The sequence below is a fragment of the Lissotriton vulgaris genome, chromosome 1_1 (assembly GCF_964263255.1).
Source record: "Lissotriton vulgaris chromosome 1_1, aLisVul1.2, whole genome shotgun sequence".
In the NCBI taxonomy this organism is placed as follows: Eukaryota; Metazoa; Chordata; class Amphibia; order Caudata; family Salamandridae; genus Lissotriton; species Lissotriton vulgaris.
Window position 1 is genome coordinate 683,261,577 of NC_141685.1, and position 21,544 is coordinate 683,283,120.

A 21,544-nucleotide genomic window follows, 5' to 3' on the forward strand; every position below is an offset into this window, starting at 1 on the left:
CCCCCTTGGGTTTTTCTACAATCACCTTAGTAACATCTCTAAACCTCATGGTGTTCAGCAAAATCCACTACCATCTCCTTTTTTCCAGGGCACAGGCCTGTGTGCCCACCCAGGCTATCAAAATTCTTCGTCATCTGACTCTTACTGTTATACTTTGTGTAGGCCAAATTTACAAGCCAAACAAATTCTTCCACTTTGTAATCGGTTTGCGCCCTTGGCATCCCTGGAGGAAAATGATTGACTGGTAAACAACTCAAGGCTTGACCTACAGTCCTGCAGAATCATGACCTGGAATATTTCCGGGATTAGGGGCAAAGATGAAAATGAAATATGGATTGACTTTTTGAAATCTTTTGACATCTTGGCATTTCAGGAGACCTGGGACATATCGAACAGCTTTTCCTTAGATGGTTAGAGACATTTTTCTATTCCAGCCACAATCTCAGCGCCAGGAAGCCCTTTGGCCACCGTGCGCTCTATAAATACTTTCATTCATTCATTCATTCATTCAAGTAGCGTGGCAGGTAGATCAAAAGGAGGATTACTAAGCCTGTTCAAACTTGATCTAAAAGGAGTGTTAACCCAGCTTGATTCAGGTTGTCTAAACTGCTTAATTGTTGAACTAAATTCCCCCGATTCATCTAATATTTTGTTTATTAATTTTTACAATGCAAATGCTAATGAAAGCACCAGACATAATCTGGATTACCTTGATAACTTTTTGTCGGTTTACAGAACTAAATTAAATTGTTTTGAGATAATTCTCTTAGGTGATTTTAATATTCACCCCTGTACCCAGCCCTGTGCCAACTCAGTAGAAGAGGGTCCGCCCTGTTCTACAGTTACGTATTTTGAACATTCAAAAAGAGGGGAGGCACTTGATGATTTCTTGGCGGGGTGAAATCTGTATGAATCTGGATGCAGTGAAGGTGAAAATAGGGTTCCTACTTTTAAAGGATCTGGTGAAGGTACAATTATTGATTTTATTTTTATGTCCTGTTACATATTAGGTAAAGTGGGAAGGTATAACACAGTGGTTTCTGTCTTCAGTGACCATAACCCAGTCGTGGTGGAGGTATTGTCCAGGGATTTTTTAACCATGAAATTATTGTTACACAAGGGTCGCCAAAATGTAATCCCTATAGACCAAGGCCGTCGAATATTAATCCTGAAATTATTGTTCAGGATGTTTTGACTAAGGCGGAGGGTGATGTAGCTATCTGTCTTGGCTCGGGCTCACTAAGCACTCAAGTAGTTGCGGCGTCGATAACATCTGTAAACAGATCAACCAAAGTTTAACCGGGGCAAAAGGGCCCTCCAAACATCATGGTAAGAGATGGTTTGATCATTCGTGCTCAAATGCTCATACTGATTTACTTAGGGCCTTGAAGACTACTCCAAAAGACCGTGCCCTAATAGCTAAGTTAAGAGTATGTTATAAAAACACCATGCAAACTAGGAAGAACGAGCTAAAAGAAAAGGCCTGGTTAAAGCTACTTAAACCAGAGACATTAAAAACTAGTAGCCAGATCTGGGAAGTAGTAAACCAGCCACTTTTCTCAAATGAGGAAAATCGCCCCCTTGAGTCTAATATTCCTGACGATGCATGGATCAAACATTTTGGGAGTATATACGCCAACACTGCCCATCAGGACCCCATAAATGACACCACTTATAGAAAGGAGGGCTTTTGTGTTACCTTCGATGTGCAAGATGTGGAAAGGGCGATAGACCAGACCTTGATAAACAAGGCACCTGGTCCTGATGGGGTCCCTGCCAACATTTTCAAATACGCCCCAAAACTGTGGTCGAAGATCCTATGCAAGGTTTTTAATGCACTAAATCATGATAATATCCCAACATCTTGGAAAGAATCCATTATCGTCCCAGTCTTTAAAAATGGTAACAGGGTAGACCCAGCCTGTTACCGACCAATTTCTTTAATAGACTCCTCTGTTAAAATTTTGGGGCAGGTCATTTTGTATAAATTACAGGAGTGGCTTGATGATAAAGGGATACTGTCAAACGCGCAATATAGATTCAGATCCAAAAGAGGTACTTTGGATCAGTGCCTTAATTTACAATTGCTGGTGGATAAATACACTAAGGCCAAGGATGGGTCACTATACCTTGTAAATCGCACAAAACTATGGCTGATCTTAATTGACTTAGGTCTGGACCCCGCCCTGGTAAATTTTTTAGCGGACCTACATTCTGGTCTCTTGGCCTCTGTCAGGGTGAACGCTGAGGGGCGATGTTCCAGTCATTTTAAATCAGAAAGGGGGTCAGGCAGGGATTTATCATGGCCCCACTTCTGTTTACAGTTTATATAAATGCCCTTGAACCCGTGCTTAGGGAGGGCGCGTCTGAAATACCGCATATATGGGATCTTGGCATACCGGTTCTCCTGTATGCGGACGACGCTGTCCTTCTAGCGCGGACCGGTGTTGGCCTCCAACGTATGTTCGACGCTTTTGGCCTTTTTATGACCTCCCTGGACCTTAAAATAAATGTAAAGAAATCTCAAATCATGATTATGGGAAGGGGCAAAAGAAAGACAAACCTGAAAACGTTCTTCTGTTGTGAGGAGGAACTCAGCAGAGTCCCTACATTCCCGTACTTGGGGAATACCTTCGAGGAGAAGGGGAATTGGGGACCGCAGATTAAAAACAGAAATGCGGCCTTTGCCAGAACCTCCTCAGCAATCATGGGTTTTAGTAGAAAATTGGGGGCTAGACCCATAAAGGCTTTGCTGAACATTTACAAAGCGGAATGTTTAACGGTAGCCACATATGGGTGCTCAATATGGGGGAACAGTGCAATAGACTGTCTACAAGTCACTGAAAATAAATTTATGAGAACTATTTTATCAGTGCCACAGTCTACCCCATCCTACACGATCCACTCAGAGCTAGGGGCCGGTTTTATTACAGACGCGATAAGAGTGGCCCCCTTAATATCCTGGCTGAAGACCTGGTTGAATGATAAACTTTCTTTGAATCATGTCATTATTAAAGATTGCCTCTCATTGGACAATGTAAATAAAATTAAGTGGTTGTCTTATGTTAAACATTGGTTTTACAAATTAGGGAGACCAGAGCTCTTCCTCTCACCTGATAAAATAACCCGCAAGGACATAGCCCTAATAAAGGGGGCTATGTTACAAATACTGATGTTAAACAGAGAGGAAGTTGAGCTTAGAAAACCTACTGTAAGGGCCAACTTGATTGTTGCCAATCCCCCAGGACCTGAGCTTTTCCTTGTTTTAGTTAATCGTTCTTTCCACAGGTTTCTTCTAACACGTTTTCGTTTTAATATGATCCACTTGAACTTAGGCCACTTTTCTGAATGGAGTAGTCCCGAACAGGCACCTCCGTGTTCTTGCGATAATTTTTTGACGCAGGACACAATGCATTTTATGATGTTTTGTGGTCACTACACGATAATAAGGACTAAGTTTCTTGTTCCTATCCTTAAAGAGGCAGGGTTCTTTCAAGTTAAGCCCGCTCTCCTATATCTGCAATTACTTAACAGCCCCAGGATTATTTTCCATGTTGCTAGCTATTTGGTGGGTGCTGTTAGGGTTAGGAACAAGAGAATGATAAATTATAAGTGATGGCATTTTTATAAAGTGGATTTTCTCCATTGTATATATATATATAGAGTAATGCAATATGGCAGCTATACTTTTGTAAAATGATTCTTTTTAACAATTTTATGAAATCTGTGGGATATTTTTAAATACATGAATTGTAAATGTTTTTAAATATATGAAATCTGTGGGATATTTTTAAATACATGAATTGTAAATGTTTTTAAATATATGGATTTTAAATATATGAATTGTAAACGTTTTTAATGTGTATTTGATTGTATAGTATGCTTCACCGTCTTTTTATGATATTGAAATATCTAAATAAAGTATTTTGACTGACTGACTGACTGACACTAAGCTCCTACAGTGCAACGAGTTCTTGAAGACAACCAGCCTTCAGCAGTACGGGACTTCCCCCTGCTTCAGTATTGATTTGTCCAAGAACTCCTGGAGCGTGTAAAGAACTTCGAGTTCTTAGTGACGTTATTATGTCCACCCTTACATCAAACTTGGCACCTTCCAGGTATAAATATACCCACATCTGCCCTAGCAAACGCACAGTGGTTTGGAGCGGATCGACTAACTACTTGCCCGACGCCCTGCTGTAGCGAGTGCCGAAGGAAGCCGACCCTCCAGCTGACGCACTGAGAGAGACGCTGACATTTCTCCTGCCGAGAAATCCAGCTCCAGTGTTTCCCTGCTACCCTTGCGGGTTACTGGGAGATCGAGGCCTGAGAGAGAGATACAAGACCGCCTTCATTCTATAACCAAGGTTCGGAGCTGATTAGACCCTTAGAGAATTCTTGGATAGATTCTTTTCAGAAACTATTTAACTCAAGCTACACCTCACTTAATTCTTCCCTTGTACTAGACTTAGGTTAGGTACACCGGGGTAGGCGTATTTTAGATGCACCAGTTGAGTACTTTTAGTCATTATTTATCATTGTATGTATTTTATCTATTTTATGTATCTTATGGCTTAGAAACCATATCATCCTATTACAGTATTATTTAATAATACTCTTTTTACTGTACGCACTTTACTTCATAGCAAGTATTACGCTTGTTGCAATTAACTTCTCTTGCATGAGAAAGAAGACTGCTCAATAAATAACCTTTGTAATGAAAACGCCTGTCTCTCTATTTCTCTGCAAAAACCCTGGTGAAACAAAGCATGCACGATTGACTGAGTGAAATAGCTATCTATTGTTTCCGCGACTCTGAAGATATATTTCTTATTCTTGGGGAACAAAGTTGTCATGGTATATGGTTGTCAGAAACTAATCCCGTCTTGTTTATTCGAGAAAGTTTCTAGTGACCTCCGAGCTAGCTGGCATTCACAATTAAGTCTAACATACTCAATAGAGACCTAGTCGACTTCAGTCCTACGGCTAAACTATCGTTTATGTTAATCCAATGCGCAAAGCCTATTGGGAATATAGGAACTACACTACAGTTTCACTCATTCATTGGTTTTTTCAGACTCTAGTAGTCTATGTGTTTTTTGTTCTGGATGTCCTTCTTTCAATCTGTGACTGCCACTTTCTTTGGTCCCTATTCCACACCACTACTCTGCTTCAATACAACGAGGTATGTTGTGGCCTTTCACTTGCTAATACATGTACCAATTATTGTTTTCATCCTTCCTTCTACAGCCTTGAGGAAGTCACGGTGGTGACGAAACGCGCGTTGGCTGTTTTCGTTGTTCTACTTGACAAAGGACTGGATTTCTAAGCACATCACTAAATAATTTTTCGTGAATGTTATTATATTTGATGTAGTGCCAATGATTATGTTTTTTTTTATATTTGTTAGCAATTAAATCATTCCAATAAATGACCAAACTTTGTTCTCTTAGATGATTCCTGTAACAGAAGGTATCTCCCCCCATCATGGTGTTTCCTTGCTGTAGAGACTCCTATACAAAAGTGTACATGTAAATGATTAGAGTGCCAGGGTTCCCATTTTTTGTAAACATATTTAAACATAGCTCTTCATTTTCAAAGTTGCAAAAGATTTCTGGGAGAGGCAACTGATAAAGTGGTATACCAGCTTGAACAGAAGCATCTCTAGACCCTCCTAGTCATCTTGGACTTACATTTCACAGATTATCCTTAAAGAAATTCACTGCTGATTTTGGCTTGAAGAGGCCAATCTTGTTTGGATTCTGGGCTTCGAACAAAATTGCAGACATCATTTCCAAAACATGTTAGGAACTTACCACAGTTGTTTCCAATAAAGTTAAATTAGAAAATAAGATATTTTCGAGGCAGAATAAAATATGAAATGGTGCACCCTCCCCTGCACTGTGTGCTCAGAATAAAATGTCATGATATAACTTGGAAGGTGAACCCTCCAAAGGAGTTGAACTACAATACAGAGGAGGCAAAGAGGGAAGCGGAGGGGGGGTGGGGGTGGGGGGGGGTCGGGGGTGATTAAAGCAAGTTACTCACTTTGTCTGATATTTTCTGCAAAGGATTACAATTAGAAGGACCTCCCCTACCCTCAATATGCCCATCACTGTCAATGTCTGAGAGAGTGAAATCTTTCCCAATCACCGCCTCTCTACATGAAGCTGTCACTACATTAACACTAGCTTCATTTCTCGAAGGTTCATCTAGAACAGAGCCGACGCATAAGCCATGTGGGCACCTCCCTCCAGGGATGTGTTTGGAGAGAACAGTCTTTGAAAGTCTTATCAGGGGGATTGCATGGCATTGCCTGAGCAGCGGCAGAGGATCCCACAGCAGTTGCTGAAACAACAATGGAAGGCTGCTTGACTGATCCTTCCTGAGCACCTCCAACCATAAGAGCCCCACCCCCAGTGACAATGCAGTCTCTCTCAAGGGTTTTGTGGCCCAGAAAAGAGGACATAGCTAAAAGTGATAAAATAGCAGAACCACGGCTAAGATCATCTGTCACTGCTTCGGAGGTTGTTCGGGGATTTTTCTAAAAGAACCCAGTGATACCTGGATGGGATTTGAAATGTTGTTGCTGAGAGCTTCCAGCACTGTGAAATGATTTCCTTGCTTTTTGGTTTTGCCTAGGTCATTAAGAAATTACTAGTCCAGAGCACAATTTCTTCTGTCATCATATTCTCACACCACTTACGCAAATAGCAAAGAGAACAATCCATCATCTGTTCTGTTTGCACTTACACAAACTAAAAACAAGGTCCATACCTGAGAGTTTGATGGCAGCCAAACGGTCCAAGAAAATACTGCTCACAGGCACACACACCAGGCAAGGCCTACAGAGGAGCCTGCATCTCAATGCCACTGATGCCAACAAGGCACTAGATGACCTGCTTCAGCTATGCCACCGCCTGGGCTTCAGAAAATGACCAAATGATAAGAAGTACACAAGCAATGGACAAGCTGTAGACAAGTGGTGGCAGAAAAAGACTGAATGGTTCAATATGTCTGCAGAAAGCAAGCGTCCCTCCAGGCCTAACGACACCTCTGCACCACCAAGAGGGCTTGCGACTCTGCTGAACTTTAAAAAAACAGCGAGGCACAAGGTTGCAGAGCCCCACTCACCAGCAAATTATCGTCAACTCCTGTACCACTACCAGCAGTGCTGCTATTTGTGATGCTCCGGCCTCAGCCTACTGCCGTCCTAGGCGGATAGAGCATAAAAGAATGGACTTGCAGCCCTGGCTCCTGGAGTTTCCAGGCAGCCGTGCATAGTTGTGCTCTGGCTAGGATGGCAAATGAGGCCCAGAATAGGCATGCAGTGCATGCGATAGAGAGTCCGGGTCCTCAGTAGGAACAAGGCACACTAGCCTAATATCGGCCACTTCTGTACCTATTAAGAGAGGAACGCTGCCCTAGGGCCTCACCTGCATCCCCGCTGCGCCCAACTCTGGAGCCTGCACATGTACTGTGGTGCGCTGCTGTAAGCCAGGCCTTAATCTGTTTGTCTCGTTGCGGCCAGAAAAGGTCAAGCAGCCAGACCTGGGCAGTGCTTTAAATGGGAAGAAATAAGTGCAGGTACTTCTTAAAATAAGCTAGACATGTGGCAAGTGGGCGGAGCTAGGAGCGGGGCTAAGAACAAATTTGATGGTACATAATGGCTTGTGTACCAGTTGTAGCACATATCAAAACACATGAAATGCGTTTATGTAATCAAAACAAGTTAACTCATTACAAATAACTAAAGCCAAACAGTATGAAATGTTACATTTACTTGTTTTGTAATATTTGATGTTTCTTAATACACTACTGGTATTTACTGTTCTTTGGCATAACTCTATATACTCTCAAGCGCGTACACACAGAAAGAAACAAGCAGTAATGTACACAAAATCATTCCACACATTCCCTTTATTATATCTCCTGGGAGTGTCCTGATACTCTCCCTCATTCTCTCACTCAAAAACAGGCACACACAAGCAGACAAGCACACAGACATGAGCAAACACTCACACTCATCTCCCATGGCTTTCTTAATTGCAGCTGTCCGTGTGCTACCTCAGTACCAATGTTTGCTGAAATTCACACAATAGTGTAAAGAAGTGATTAACAGCACAGGGCCTAAATGGGCCTTGCACTGTCAAACAGGGTGTGATAGTGAACGCATGAACATCAAGCATGAGTCCATGCTGAATATGTGTTAAGAAGGAATTCACCAGATTTTTGAAAGTACACACATTTATGGTAAAGTACCATTTCTAAATCCATTCATGACTTCGGAACTCAGCAAATATCTGCCATTTTTATCTGAAAAAGCGGCAATCCTAACTTCCTGTCACCACACTTCTTTACATCCCTCCATCCCTCATCCTTCTGTGTTCCTCTCGTCTTTCCCAACCAAATCCATTACCAGGAGTCATGGGATCGCATTCCTGGAGTGTCCCAACGTTCCCTGCTGTGCATTGCCCTATGGGCAGGGCTAAATTTACACCCATTGTCGCAGTACCCTGGTCAGTCCCTGTTATCTTGTTAATGCAGCAATTAGTGTTTGTGGGGCACAAAGGGAAGCAGCTCCTATGCTGAACAAAAATGGAAAGAAAACCATCTTTGTTGAAGGTGGAGGACTGTATTGCACTGCCACACGCTTTAGTAGGGCCAGTGCAATACACTAAATAGGACTGGATGACTGTCTGGCAGTCCCAGCCCATTTCACTCACCTAATGGAGGGAAAGCGAAATCACTTTCAGCCGAATGGTTGTTGTGCATCCGATCGACAGTGCCTGTCTAGACCCTGTTAATCACAGCGTGATGTGAGCCCGCTCAACCCCCTGCTGTCTGGGACATTCAGGTGGGCGCTGCTGGAATCTCCAGCAGTGACTCTGCAGAAGGCCACTGAGGGGCTCTGCGACTTCCAAGCTCCTTAGAAGTAGAGTGGCATCTGCCCTGTGCTGGGGGAGATGCCTTACATGAACCTGCTGTGCTGTGCTGTGGATCAGGGTACCAGTACTCTCCCTGGCTACAGAGAAGTGCCGGTACTGACGGCACGGAAATTCGAAAGTGCCAGTACTCAGTACCGGTGAGTACCGGCCCATTTAAAACACTGAACCTGAGTAAAGACTACAGACCAGGGAACCAGGGACCGGGAGCCAGGAACACCTTGCAGCACCTCGCCGGAATTTGCAGCATTACGGCATGTGACATCAATACATCAGAGGGAGTACGTTTTCAAATCTCGTCATGAGCGCAACACATTGGCATACATTTCCCAGAGGGACACCATAGATCAATGACTTTAGTATAAGGCAGCAACACCAGCCAAATTTCAAAATTAGGGTCAGCAGTTACAGAAGGCCGTCACCTGCTGCTGGTGGGGGGTATTGTTGTGTGGTCTTGTGGTTAGAGATGCCAGTTATGACACCATGTAGATTCTGTCTAGGGCAGTTCTTTCTAGGAGACTGAGTGGTACTTTTCATAGATATTTGAACATGTGAGTCAGTGACTACTGATGTTAAAGCAACTGTAAAAATAGAATTGAAACTGATCAATTTGTAATAGAGAACGTGTAAATGGTATGTATCCGAGGCTACAAGATTTTGCACATAGAATTTACCTCACAGGTTCATTCGAATGTGGGGTGCCAAATTTGAGGGATAATATCAAATGAAAACAGATAAATGGAAACAACTGTTAGGTGAGCACAAGTTGTCATCTAACAATCATACATCATCAAATATGTTTGCATTTTAGGAAGCTGACTCGTTCCTAAATTGATCAATCCACACAGAGGAACTAAAGTTGTGGTAAAAAGGCAGAAATACATTACTGAAAAACTACTACGGGTAATAAGGACAGTTTCTTGTAAATTGAATAATTTCACTTTACTGTAAACGCCATCATTGCAAACTCAAATCAATAAAGATGTTCTTTCCAAGTGTGCAACAGCAACTAGTCTCATTGGGCCAGGACCATTATACAGTCTGTTGTGTTGGGTAAAAATCCACTTTAAAGTAATATTGAGCATTTTTGACACGTTTGATTTATAAGAGGAAATCTGATAAGTAAATGTGTGGTCGATATCGTTATTTTTCATTTGGTTATTTGGGCAATAATTCACCTAGCTTGATTTAATAGATGCGTCTTCCAAAGCATATGCAGTTACAACCTTGTTTTCAAAGTAGCTACAGTGGCGGTGACTGGCTCGAAACTAGCCCGCAAAACGCGAGGTGGTACTAAATCAGAATTGGTTAATTCGTGTGCCTTATCACCTGTCTAACAGCTGAGTAATCCATCATTTTAAAAATCGGAACAAATACAACACCCCCTCCCGCATTCACAAATTAATCCGTTAAATGGAGATGTGCTCCGTCACTACAGACCACGTAGGGAGCTTTAATTTACTGCCATAATGAAGAGAGCGTTTTAACTCGGATTGATATTGATTGCAATGTTTATCTGTAACACATTCTTAATGACTCTTTAAATGACTCACCGGAGCCCGCGGCTCACACTTCTTGCCAACAAAGGTAAGAACCGATGTTGAGTCTGACTTTGTCTGCCCTTCCTCGCCCTGCGCCGCTTTCGACGGCTCGAGCTTTCTCCGGCTCCAGACAGACGGATGTGACTGCGGCCTGCGAAGCCGGATCTTTCTCGTTTCTTGCCCATTGTTTGCCTGGGAAGCGCGCGGAGGCGGCATTGGCCCGAAGACTTGCGGTTGTTCTTCCTTACTTGGACTGGCATTCCCACCGGGGGGCGATGACCGCACTTCTTTGGGCCAGTTGTCCGCGTGCGTGTCAGCGCCTCTGCCTCCGAGTTGTTCAGCAATTTTTGGACCTCCTGGACGCAAGGGTGTGGTGCCACCGCTTCTCATCTGAGTTCTTAAGTTGTTAATTTGCTGCTCTCTTAGCTTTGCAATGACCTCCCTGTAATCGAAGTTCGGTCTATTCTTAGATCCACAGTGAGCATCCGTCATGCCCTCTTTTTTTACAGGGACTTCCTCTTTGCCTATTTCCCACAGTCGGGGTGTCAACACCGCAAGAGTTTGATCTTTATATAAGTCATGGGATGAAGCTGTTAAAATATGGGATGTTTGCACTGTATTCTTTCCAGTCAGTAAACTAGAGTTTGTGATGTAAATTAGTCGTTTGACTTTCTGCATAGCATCTGAACCGGAAGTTGAGGGATTCCCGTCTGTCATGGATGCCTGCACATATCTGAAGGTGCACCTTTCCGGTAGGGTGATCGTTGATGACAGATTTTTATTTTTCACTGTGATACAATTCACACGATCTGGTGACAGTGCCGAATGATCTGGTACTCTGTGATCTTGACTTGGGTGGATTGGGTCTGAATAGGCTGTTTTATCTTTCGGGACTGTTGTTGAGCAGAAGAAATGGGGCGATAAAACAATATTGCTTCTATCAAAATATTTGCATTTTCTTTGTAGGAAGGAGACACCGAAGTCTTCTGTTTGATTGGCAGGCAAATCTTTAGAAAAAAGAAAAATAAAGCTTATTAACATATAACAATCTACCCGATATACATCTCCCACACAAATAAATTCCATTAAATCATTTAATCCCCTTCCATTAACACTGGAATGGCTGACTACAGTCACGTATACTGTCATCTATATTACAGCCCGAACAATCTATGTCCACGCATTTCTTACACATATTCAGCTTTTAAATGTCATTAGCTTTTTATTCTAGGCGCCCCGCTCCTCAGTCTCTTCTACGGCTCAATACTCAACAAAAAAGACTTCCAGTTTGCTTCTGTCTCCACTGGGATAGGTCTTTCAACAGGGGACAGGAGTTGTATGTAATTTCATTGAAAAATGATTTTGTGGTTTACCATTACAGGGAAACCATTTCACCCTAACTGTTTAGTTGAATGTTTCAGAATGAATGACATTAACATTTCATAGAATGTCTTTTTGTTTAAAGTTGTCTTTTGCATGCTTGTTTTAGAATGTGTCAAAGGAATGGTTGCAGGTCTTAATTTTACAATTTCTTTGCATGCTCGTAATTCGCTGACACCTCCCCACCCCCAACTACCAGCCATCCTTGCAGTGGCGGCTGGTGACATTTGAAAGTGGTGAGGCGTAAAGCAAGTGTTGTACTTCACTGCGGCAAGCAAGCGTAATGAGCGAGCCTGTACCACCTACAAGGGGGGCGGGGGGAGAGTTCAGGGGGTTCTCCCCCATGAAAATTTTGAAAAAAGAGAGGGCAAATGGTGCATTTTCAAGCAAATTAGAGAAAGCAGGAAGGTGTCAACCACTCTGAGCTCTGATGAACCCGTCCAGTCCCTTGCCCAGCCCCTCCACACCCCGCAGGTCCTACTTAGGTCACCCCTGTGATCTCTACTGCATTACACACTAGCAAGTCACATATGCATCCAGGCAATGCAAACAGTCAAGCACTGGTTTCTGCTCCCCGCCTCCACTAACTACAAAAGGAACCCCACATAATCTCAATAATACACGAGGCCACTGAAAATTAAAGCTCTTTTTATTATCACCACCTTTAGCAAATTGTAATAATGAGAAGAACAGACGGAATTGGTGATGGAAATAACGGAAACAAAAAATGAGATAAAGAGAAGGGATCAGGGTGAGGCCTGCAAGCGATGGACATGTAATGTGTCAGGTAGAGATCTACAAATGGGGACTGAAGAAACAGTGTGATGGACACAGGCAGGGGCACGGCTGATAGACCGACAGTTTGACCGTGCAGGTTGATAAGTGATGTTAAGATCTCCTGTCATGTATTAGAACAGGAAGAGACAGATGGGTGATGGAGGTACAGTGTTTGTCGGAATAGACAGTGTATCAGGCACGTAGACTGTGTGTTGTAGATAGAGGGACTGACCGAACAGGCATGAGGTAAGTGATGGACAGAACGTGTTTCAAGGTATCAAGATAGGCAGACAGATGCTTTATACAGGGGATGTTGGTGATGGGCAGAGGGTGTCAGGACAAAGAGGATGCAGATGACAGGCAAGCACTATGACTCGGTTGACAGAGATAGACAAGTAATGAACAGACTATGTGAGTGGACGGACAGACAGTGTGTGAGGAGTGGGACAGAGGGGTGCGTGATGGGTAGGCAGTCATCGGGGCACACACGGAAGGACACAGATTGCCAATCTAATGACTATTGGACAGACCATGTCAGGGCATTAGGTGCTCTGAACAGGCAGAGAGTCACCCAGGCCTTATGGAGTCCGCATTAACCCCTGCTCCCACTTCTGCAGCTTCATCTGCAAGTCAAACCTAAAACGGATCTTGCTGAATAATGGAAACAGACCCTTACTTTACCCATGGGCTATGAAGGTGTTGTGCACCCGAGAAGAGGTCACCAGCAGACAAGGCAGTTCCATGTGCTCTACAGCATAGAACTGTGGCGGGGTATTTCTTGTCCTATGACAGCTCACCAGACTAATGCACCTGCTGGAAACCTATGCATTCATGTGAACGTCACAAATTCCCTTCTTCGTAGTCTATCAACTGAGTAACTCTTCTTCAGAACCAAGGTTGTTAAAGCCTGGCTGTGTCCTTTCGTCTTACTTTCTATTGTGTTTATCACTGCTTTTCTCATTCAATCTCTACATATTCCTATTCTAATACCTTCGCTGACTGAACATTAGCAAAACATGAGCTAAATGAATACATGCAAACACATATACCTGCAGTTTACAGAGCTCAAAAACGAGACAAGTGCGTTCTGAAGCGCTATATCAGTAAATATTGTTATTGACAACAAAGAGGCTTGGGTGACTAATTTGGAGTGCAGTTTCCTTTCGAAGCAAATGTGTGGGAGTCTGGAAGGAGCAAGACCGCATAAACTGCGCAGAGAGAGCACATCAGATGGTGAAACCCCAAGGAGCAGTCACCCCTTTAATGGGGCATATTATTTACCTAAAAAACAAAACCCTTTCAGCTTTCCTGCTAGGTAGTCCCTCTTCCTACTATGGAAAAATTGTTGCTTTTAAAAAAGTGACTATCTTTTAAACATTAGCCTCAAACGTGGTGCTACAATAAAAACCCTTATCTGCCAATATTTTTAAACATGAATATGGAAAGCTTTTATTTCAATCTTACTATATTGTTAATCAAAAAAGAAAAGATTTCTTTAAAAACGGTTGTTTGATTGTTTTACAACTGCGCAATATGCTTCGGCTACCCTTTGCATTTAAAGCAAACAAAAACAATATGTAGATTAGATTAATTAATTACCCGTGAGTCTTACTGGTGAAAGCAGACTGCTTGCTGCAAAGGGCTCGTGCTGAATTTTAGTGTTGTCATGCTAATATGGCCCTGCAGAAAAAGGCTTCACATATTTTTAACTGTACATTGCAGGTGGCAACCCAAACATTTTCGACCCTGCTTTTACGTTGCTGTTGACTTTCATTTGAATAAGAAGGTGCAGCATTGACACACAGCTTGCAGGCCACGGCACATCGGAGGGACACGCAGGCCAATCCACACACCACAGGACATGCAGGCCGATCCACACACCACAGGACATGCAGGTAGTTGCGGCCGGCAAAATGGGTGGGTGGGTTTGCGCGGCGGGGTGGACAAGGGAAGTGGGTCACAGGGACGGTAATTATCTATGTGAAATGAAAAACGTACCTTCCTACAATGAAATGTAATAATGTAAAGTGTGATGTATTTAGGCCAGTGAATAGCAAATGGGAAGAGTTAATGTAGAAAGTAAACATAACTAGTAGAAAACACTAATGTGAAGAACTTGTGTTGTGCAACTGACAACCATTCATTAATAAATGTGTTTCTTCATTGTGTCATTTTCCCTGTAGGTTGAACTATTAAATAAAACATGCCTCATTTTTAATGCAGTTTGTGAAGCTCATACGCTGTTTTTCTTATGTTAGCTGAATCCTGTAGGCCTGGACTGCATTTGAATGAATGAATGAATGATGTCATTTATAAAGCCCTGGCTATCACTCCAATGGAGCATCTTGGCGCTGAGAGAGGATGTCAAGGGAGTGTGGTCTCTAATGTCGCTGTAGTCAGATAAAAGATAGGGCCAGACTGTCTGGAACTGTGAAAATCCAAGTTTTCATTTTTTTCTTAAAGATGGGCTCCGTCTGATTAAGTCTCAATTGGGTAGGTAAATAATTTCAGGCTTTTGTCCCTAGAACAACCATGGATTTTCCTCCTCTGGACTTCAAACGAAAATGGGGGGGGAGGGGGGCGCTAGTAGATTTTCCTTAGAGGATCTCAAGTTGCGAGCAGGTACATAGGCTTTTAATCTGGTCCTAAGGTATTTGGGACCACTTTGTTTTACAGCTCTGAAGGTTATCACAAGGATTTTAAAGGGAATTATCGTGTGTATGGGTAGCCAGTGGAGAATGTAAAGATCCACGGAGGCAGAGGACCCGTTTGGTAAATTCAGTGCCATTCGTTCTGCTGCATTTTGTACAGTCTGCAGCTTCTTTAGATTTCTCTTTTTTATACCTGCATAGAGACTGTCACAATAATCTAATCGTGATAAGATCATCGCCACTGCCACGGATATGTGAGCTATGGCTTGCAGGAGGTCAAATGATTTTTTCAGAGTATTTATCCAATGAAAACAAGATCCTGCAACCGACAGGGCCTGCTGATGAAAAGAGAAAGTTATCACATTGTACTCCTAGATTTTTTGCAGTGTCCACACTATTGGGGGGAGGGCTGCAGCGATTGGCCACCAAATTTTGGGTGAAAAGAGATTACATTTTCCCAGCAGCAGAATCTCAGCCTTTTGGCTGCTACATTTAAGGTGGTTGGTCTTCATCCATTCGAAGACAGCCAAGAGACATTGTTGGAAATTTTCTTCAGCTGCTGTGGATTCTTTATCCAGGGTAAGGATGAGCTGTGTATCATGAGAGTAGGACACAGTCTCAATGTCAAAAGATGATATTAGATCTAGCAGGCGCAAAACATATATGTTAAAAAGTGCGGGGCTCAAAATTGAGCCCTGAGGCACACCTGAGCGCAGCTGCTTCTCAGATGAAGTGCAGCTGCCGAGTGTTACTGATTGTCTTCTGTTTCCCAGGAAGGATGTCTAAACTAGCCAGTGCCTTCTGTGAAATCCCTGCACGTCTTAACCGTTTACCCAGAGCAACATGGGAAACAGTATTGAATGCGGCTGATAGGTCCAACAGAATCAGCACTGCCATTTTTTATTGATCCAAAGCGAATTTTAGCGTCTCCGCGGTGTGTAGGAGCGCTGATTCTGTTGAATACCCAACCCTGAAACCTGATTGCCTGGGGTGTAACCCATTGTTTAATAGGAGGAAGTCATTTAGTTGCTTGTTTCCAAGTTTCTCTGTTATCCAGCTAAAGCAGGGCAGTAAAGAAATAGGTCTGAGTTTGTTCAAAGTGGTAGGATCCGCAAAATGTTTCTTTTGAAGAGGTTTAATCGATGTGACTTTCCAGCTGTCTGGTACTACTGCCTGTCTAAGTGAAGAGTTAATATTCTGATTAATAATGGGATTAACAGTATAATCAAAGCATGTAGAATTTTTTGGGGGCAAGGATCGCCTAGAGAGCCCGATTTACATGTCAAGATAGCCTGTCTGGACTGTTCAAGGAGGATCTCATTAAAATGATTCAGCAGTGGTCTATTTTCTGAATTCTGATTGGCCCTTCAGTAGGCTGTATATCTGTTGAAAAAAATCTCACTGAGGTCACTGACCTTGTCATCGAAATGACTGGAATGCCAGAAACCGGTCCTCGGAAGCTTGTTTCCGGTCCAGGGAAGACATGGCTTGGCAGTTCGGGCTGCACGGTTCCCATGAGGCACAGGGTCAGACTGATTTGCATATAGCCATGTCTGAACTGGGGTGGCAGAGTGGGCTAAAGAACTGTGATGGAATAAACCCAGATCTTTTGATTGGGTGTGAGTGTTTGATTGATTCAGATGCTCCCTCCATCACCACCCCCTTTTGTACCACTTTTGGCCACCATAAGTGTGGCAGGGTAAACTCAGACGTGAGTCTCTTGCTCACTTTGCCACTGGATTCAAGCAAGCCGGGCTGAAGACGGCTGGAATGCCAGAAACCGGTCCTCGGAAGCTTGTTTCCGGTCCAGGGAAGACATGGCTTGGCAGTTCGGGCTGCACTGTTCCCATGAGGCACAGGGTCAGACTGATTTGCATATAGCCATGTCTGAACTGGGGTGGCAGAGTGGGCTAAAGAACAGTGATGGAATAAACCCAGATCTTTTGACTGGGTGTGAGTGTTTGATTGATTCAGATGCTCCGTCCATCACCACCCCCTTTTGTACCGCTTTTGGCCACCATAAGTGTGGCAGGGTATACTCAGACGTGAGTCCCTTGCTCACTTTGCCACTGGATTCAAGCAAGCCGGGCTGAAGACGGCTGGAATGCCAGAAACCGGTCCTCGGAAGCTTGTTTCCGGTCCAGGGAAGACATGGCTAGGCAGTTCGGGCTGCACTGTTCCCATGAGGCACAGGGTCAGACTGATTTGCATATAGCCATGTCTGAACTGGGGTGGCAGAGTGGGCTAAAGAATGGTGATGGAATAAACCCAGATCCTTTGACTGGGTGTGAGTGTTTGATTGATTCAGATGCTCCGTCCATCACCATCCCCTTTTGTACCGCTTTTGGCCACCATAAGTGTGGCAGGTATACTCAGACGTGAGTCCCTTGCTCACTTTGCCACTGGATTCAAGCAAGCCGGGCTGAAGACGGCAGGAATGCCAGACACCGGTCCTCGGAAGCTTGTTTCCGGTCCAGGGAAGACATGGCTTGGCAGTTCGGGCTGCACTGTTTCCATGAGGCACAGGGTCAGACTGATTTGCATATAGCCATGTCTGAACTGGGATGGCAGAGTGGGCTAAAGAACGGTGATGGAATAAACCCAGATCTTTTGACTGGGTGTGAGTGTTTGATTGATTCAGATGCTCCGTCCATGACCACCCCCTTTTGTACCGCTTTTGGCCACCATAAGTGTGGCAGGGTATACTCAGACGTGAGTCCCTTGCTCACTTTGCCACTGGATTCAAGCAAGCCGGGCTGAAGACGGCTGGAATGCCAGAAACCGGTCCTCGGAAGCTTGTTTCCCGTCCAGGGAAGACATGGCTTGGCAGTTCAAGCTGCACTGTTCCCATGAGGCACAGGGTCAGACTGATTTGCATATAGCTATGTCTGAACTGGGGTGGCAGAGTGGGCTAAAGAATGGTGATGGAATAAACCCAGATCTTTTGACTGGGTGTGAGTGTTTGATTGATTCAGATGCCCCGTCCATCATCACCCCCTTTGTACCACTTTTGGCCACCATAAGTGTGGCAGGGTATACTCAGACGTGAGTCCCTTGTTCACTTTGCCACTGGATTCAAGCAAGCCGGGCTGAAGACGGCTGGAATGCCAGAAACCGGTCCTCGGAAGCTTGTTTCCGGTCCAGGGAAGACAAGGCTTGGCAGTTCGGGCTGCACTGTTCCCATGAGGCACAGGGTCAGACTGATTTGCATATAGCCATGTCTGAACTGGGGTGGCAGAGTGGGCTAAAGAACGGTGATGGAATAAACCCAGATCTTTTGACTGGGTGTGAGTGTTTGATTGATTCAGATGCTCCGTCCATCACCACCCTCTTTTGTACCGCTTGTCATCGAAATAGTCTGCAATCTGATCACACAGTTGTTGTGAAGGGGGAATTTCCTGATTGAATATCTTAGGGTGGGTGAAAGATTGAACAATTATGAAAATCATTTTTTAATCGAACGCTGCCTGCTTAATGAGGTTAGTGTAGTAAACTTTCTTTTCGTGTTTGATCAACCTATGATATGCTTTCAGTGCTGTTCTGAAGATAGTGAATCATTGTTGTTATATTGCATCCTCCATTTACACTCAAGTTTCCTGCATTTGCTTAGTAGCTCTTTGACCTGAGGGGTAAACCAAGGGGTGGAGGTTTTCCCCGGGAATTGGGGCCATTTTGTTGGCTAACATAGTCAGCCAGTCATTGAAGATGTCAATTGAAGATGCTTGTGTCAATAGGTGGATCTCCTGTTAGTGTGGGTTTACTTAATTATGCCAAAATATGCAGGTTAGGATTTGTTACCATTTTGTTCCATTTCCTACTAATAATTTTGCAGAGTTGATCCGGATTTTTGTTGGCTGCATGTAAAGTACTCTCATTTCCTTGGAAGCTCTTGCTTTAGAATTAACAGTTTGAATTTCATGTGTTCTGCAATTTTCGTTCTTTCACACGTCTGTGTTGCAGATGGAAGAAGCATCCTTGTTAGCTAGAATAATGTCTTGGTTATATTATTTAGGCAAGGAGAGACAGTGATACATTGTAAGCTAAACCAGATAAGGAGAACTGTTGTTTTTTTTCACAATGGAGCAGGCCTGGGCATCAAGGTCAATATGTTACAGTTCAGGAACATCTTTGTCCCATGGAAAAGTACCTATGAGACCATGGTTGAGGTGGATGGTGTGACCTGCAAGGACTCTTGAGAAGATACCTGTAATATTGGGATATTGGAAGCAGAGAAATCAGCCCACTTCTTCTCTGCCTTCAGAGAGAGAGCATTTCAGAAAGAGCTCTGTCTCTATAGCTTTATGCTATCCGACCCATTGATAGTGGAGCGACTTCTTAGGAAGACTCCACATGCTGACACCTTTTATTTCTTTCCCTGAGGATGCTTAAGTAGGGATGTCACTTTAGCACTAGTGTAGGGATAGATTGATGCTTTACCTTCATCAACCCTTGATGCAGGGACATTCTGACACATGTTTTCTGATGCTCTGTGTTAGATTTGGGGGTCTCTACTTGGCACAGGTAGGTACTTGTGACAAATCGGGACCCTTGCTTCTAGTCAGGGTAAGGGGGTACACTCCTAAAATAACCCCTGCTCACCCCCTTGGTAGCTCGGCATGAGCAGAGAGGCTTATCTCAGAGGCAGTGTGTAAAACATTTGTGACCACATACAGTAACCCAGTGACAACACTGCAGATGGACACCACACCAGGTTTTATATCAAAAATAAGTATACTTTATATAGATTTACCACAAGACCATAAACAACAAAAATACACAATACTGTTACTTTAAAAATTGTAGTTTTCGCTTAGTTCAGTTCAGTTCTTAAGATGCGACACTTTGCGTCAATGTACCTTTCGATGCGTTGCGCTTCCACAACAAGCAATGCCGCAGTGAGGCAAATGCGGCAAAGTTCAGGTGCAAAGAAAGAAAGACGTGAAGATCTTCGAGATGCGGCACGCTTCTCCGGGGATGCTAGAAGTAGGTATGGGCGGAAAATGCGTTTCGCTCGCGGATTTTGCGGATTTTCGGGAAATTCGCAATCCGCGAGATTCGCGAATCTCCAGCAAAATCCGCAAATCCGCGAGCAGCGGATTTTGCTCGCACTGCTCGCACTGTTCGCGTGAGTTCGCGGCTTCCCAGTACAACTTCGCGCCCCGCGAATAAGTGCTAAATTGCAGAAATACGATCTTAGCAAAACTGAAACTACTTGCCAGGTTCAAAAGTTCAGGCTCATCATTAGTAGCCATTTCCTGTAGTGCTTCCTGAGGGGCCCCTCCAGAGTTCAGTTGCCAGTTGCAACTATTATGTGACCCTGCTCTGAACCTCAGAATAGTTAAACATATGCCACAAAGGTCCTGAATTACAGCTAAGGGAGACAAGCAGGAGCCAGGCTGGAAGTTAAAATCCATTAATCAGCCCCTAATTCATTATTGTCAGTTGGGGCAGGGCAGGTGTTGTAACTAATTTTGCAACAATGAAAGCACTTAGCAAGTGCAAAAGATCACTAATCTGGGCGCACTAAGGAAGCAGGTGCCAGCTAAAAAAATATTCTGTGACACATTAATCAGCCCCAAATTAATTCAGGTCACTTGAGGCAGGGAAGGTGTGCTTTGCTTTGCCGAAAATAATGTACACTGGACAACCAGAGGGTGTGGTGATGAAACAGAGGGTGGCATGGGTGGGCCAGAGGGTGGCATGAGTAGTCAGAGAGTGGCAGTGGTGACAGAGAGTGGCAGTGATGAAGAAGAGTGTCCCAAACAGGCTGGACACGTAGAAACAACAAGTTCGCGAAACTTGCGACCCGACAGGTAAGTTCGCAATTTGCGAAAGTGTACAAAACCCTCGCGAACTGGCAGAAACCCGCGCAAACACACAAAAAAAAATCCGCAAATTCGCGAGAATTCGCGGATTTTGCGGATTGCGAGTTCGCAAATCCGCAAAATTCGCGAACGCGAGATTCGCAAAATTCGCCCATGCTTAGCTAGAAGTTCTCAGTTCGATGCGTGGACTGCAGCGGCGACACCCTTGTTCAGAAGTGCAATGGCAACAGCTTCAGCTGCGACACTCTTCTCTCACATTTGCGTGAAGCTTCCACACGATGCGACAAGTGCGACGGCAGCAGCATCGACGGCGATACGCTTCGTTCTCATTGAGTCGTGCTTACAGCTCTTTGTGACACGCAGTCCCTCAGAAGGCCGAAAACAGCAGCAGGCACTTCCAAAAGAACTCTGGGGAGCAGGGATTG

The 21,544-nt window shown here is 44.0% G+C and overlaps 1 protein-coding gene across 2 annotated transcripts in view; it reads right to left on the reverse strand.

Annotated features, from left to right (window-relative positions):
* LOC147747656 (uncharacterized) overlaps positions 1-21,544 on the reverse strand; it is a 624,300-nt gene that overhangs the window by 190,278 nt on the left and 412,478 nt on the right. For both annotated transcript variants that reach the window (XM_086936345.1, XM_086936344.1), the window contains exon 3: positions 10,499-11,493. In XM_086936345.1, the coding sequence (XP_086792471.1) occupies positions 10,499-11,493 (995 nt within the window). The remainder of the gene's footprint in view (positions 1-10,498; positions 11,494-21,544) is intronic.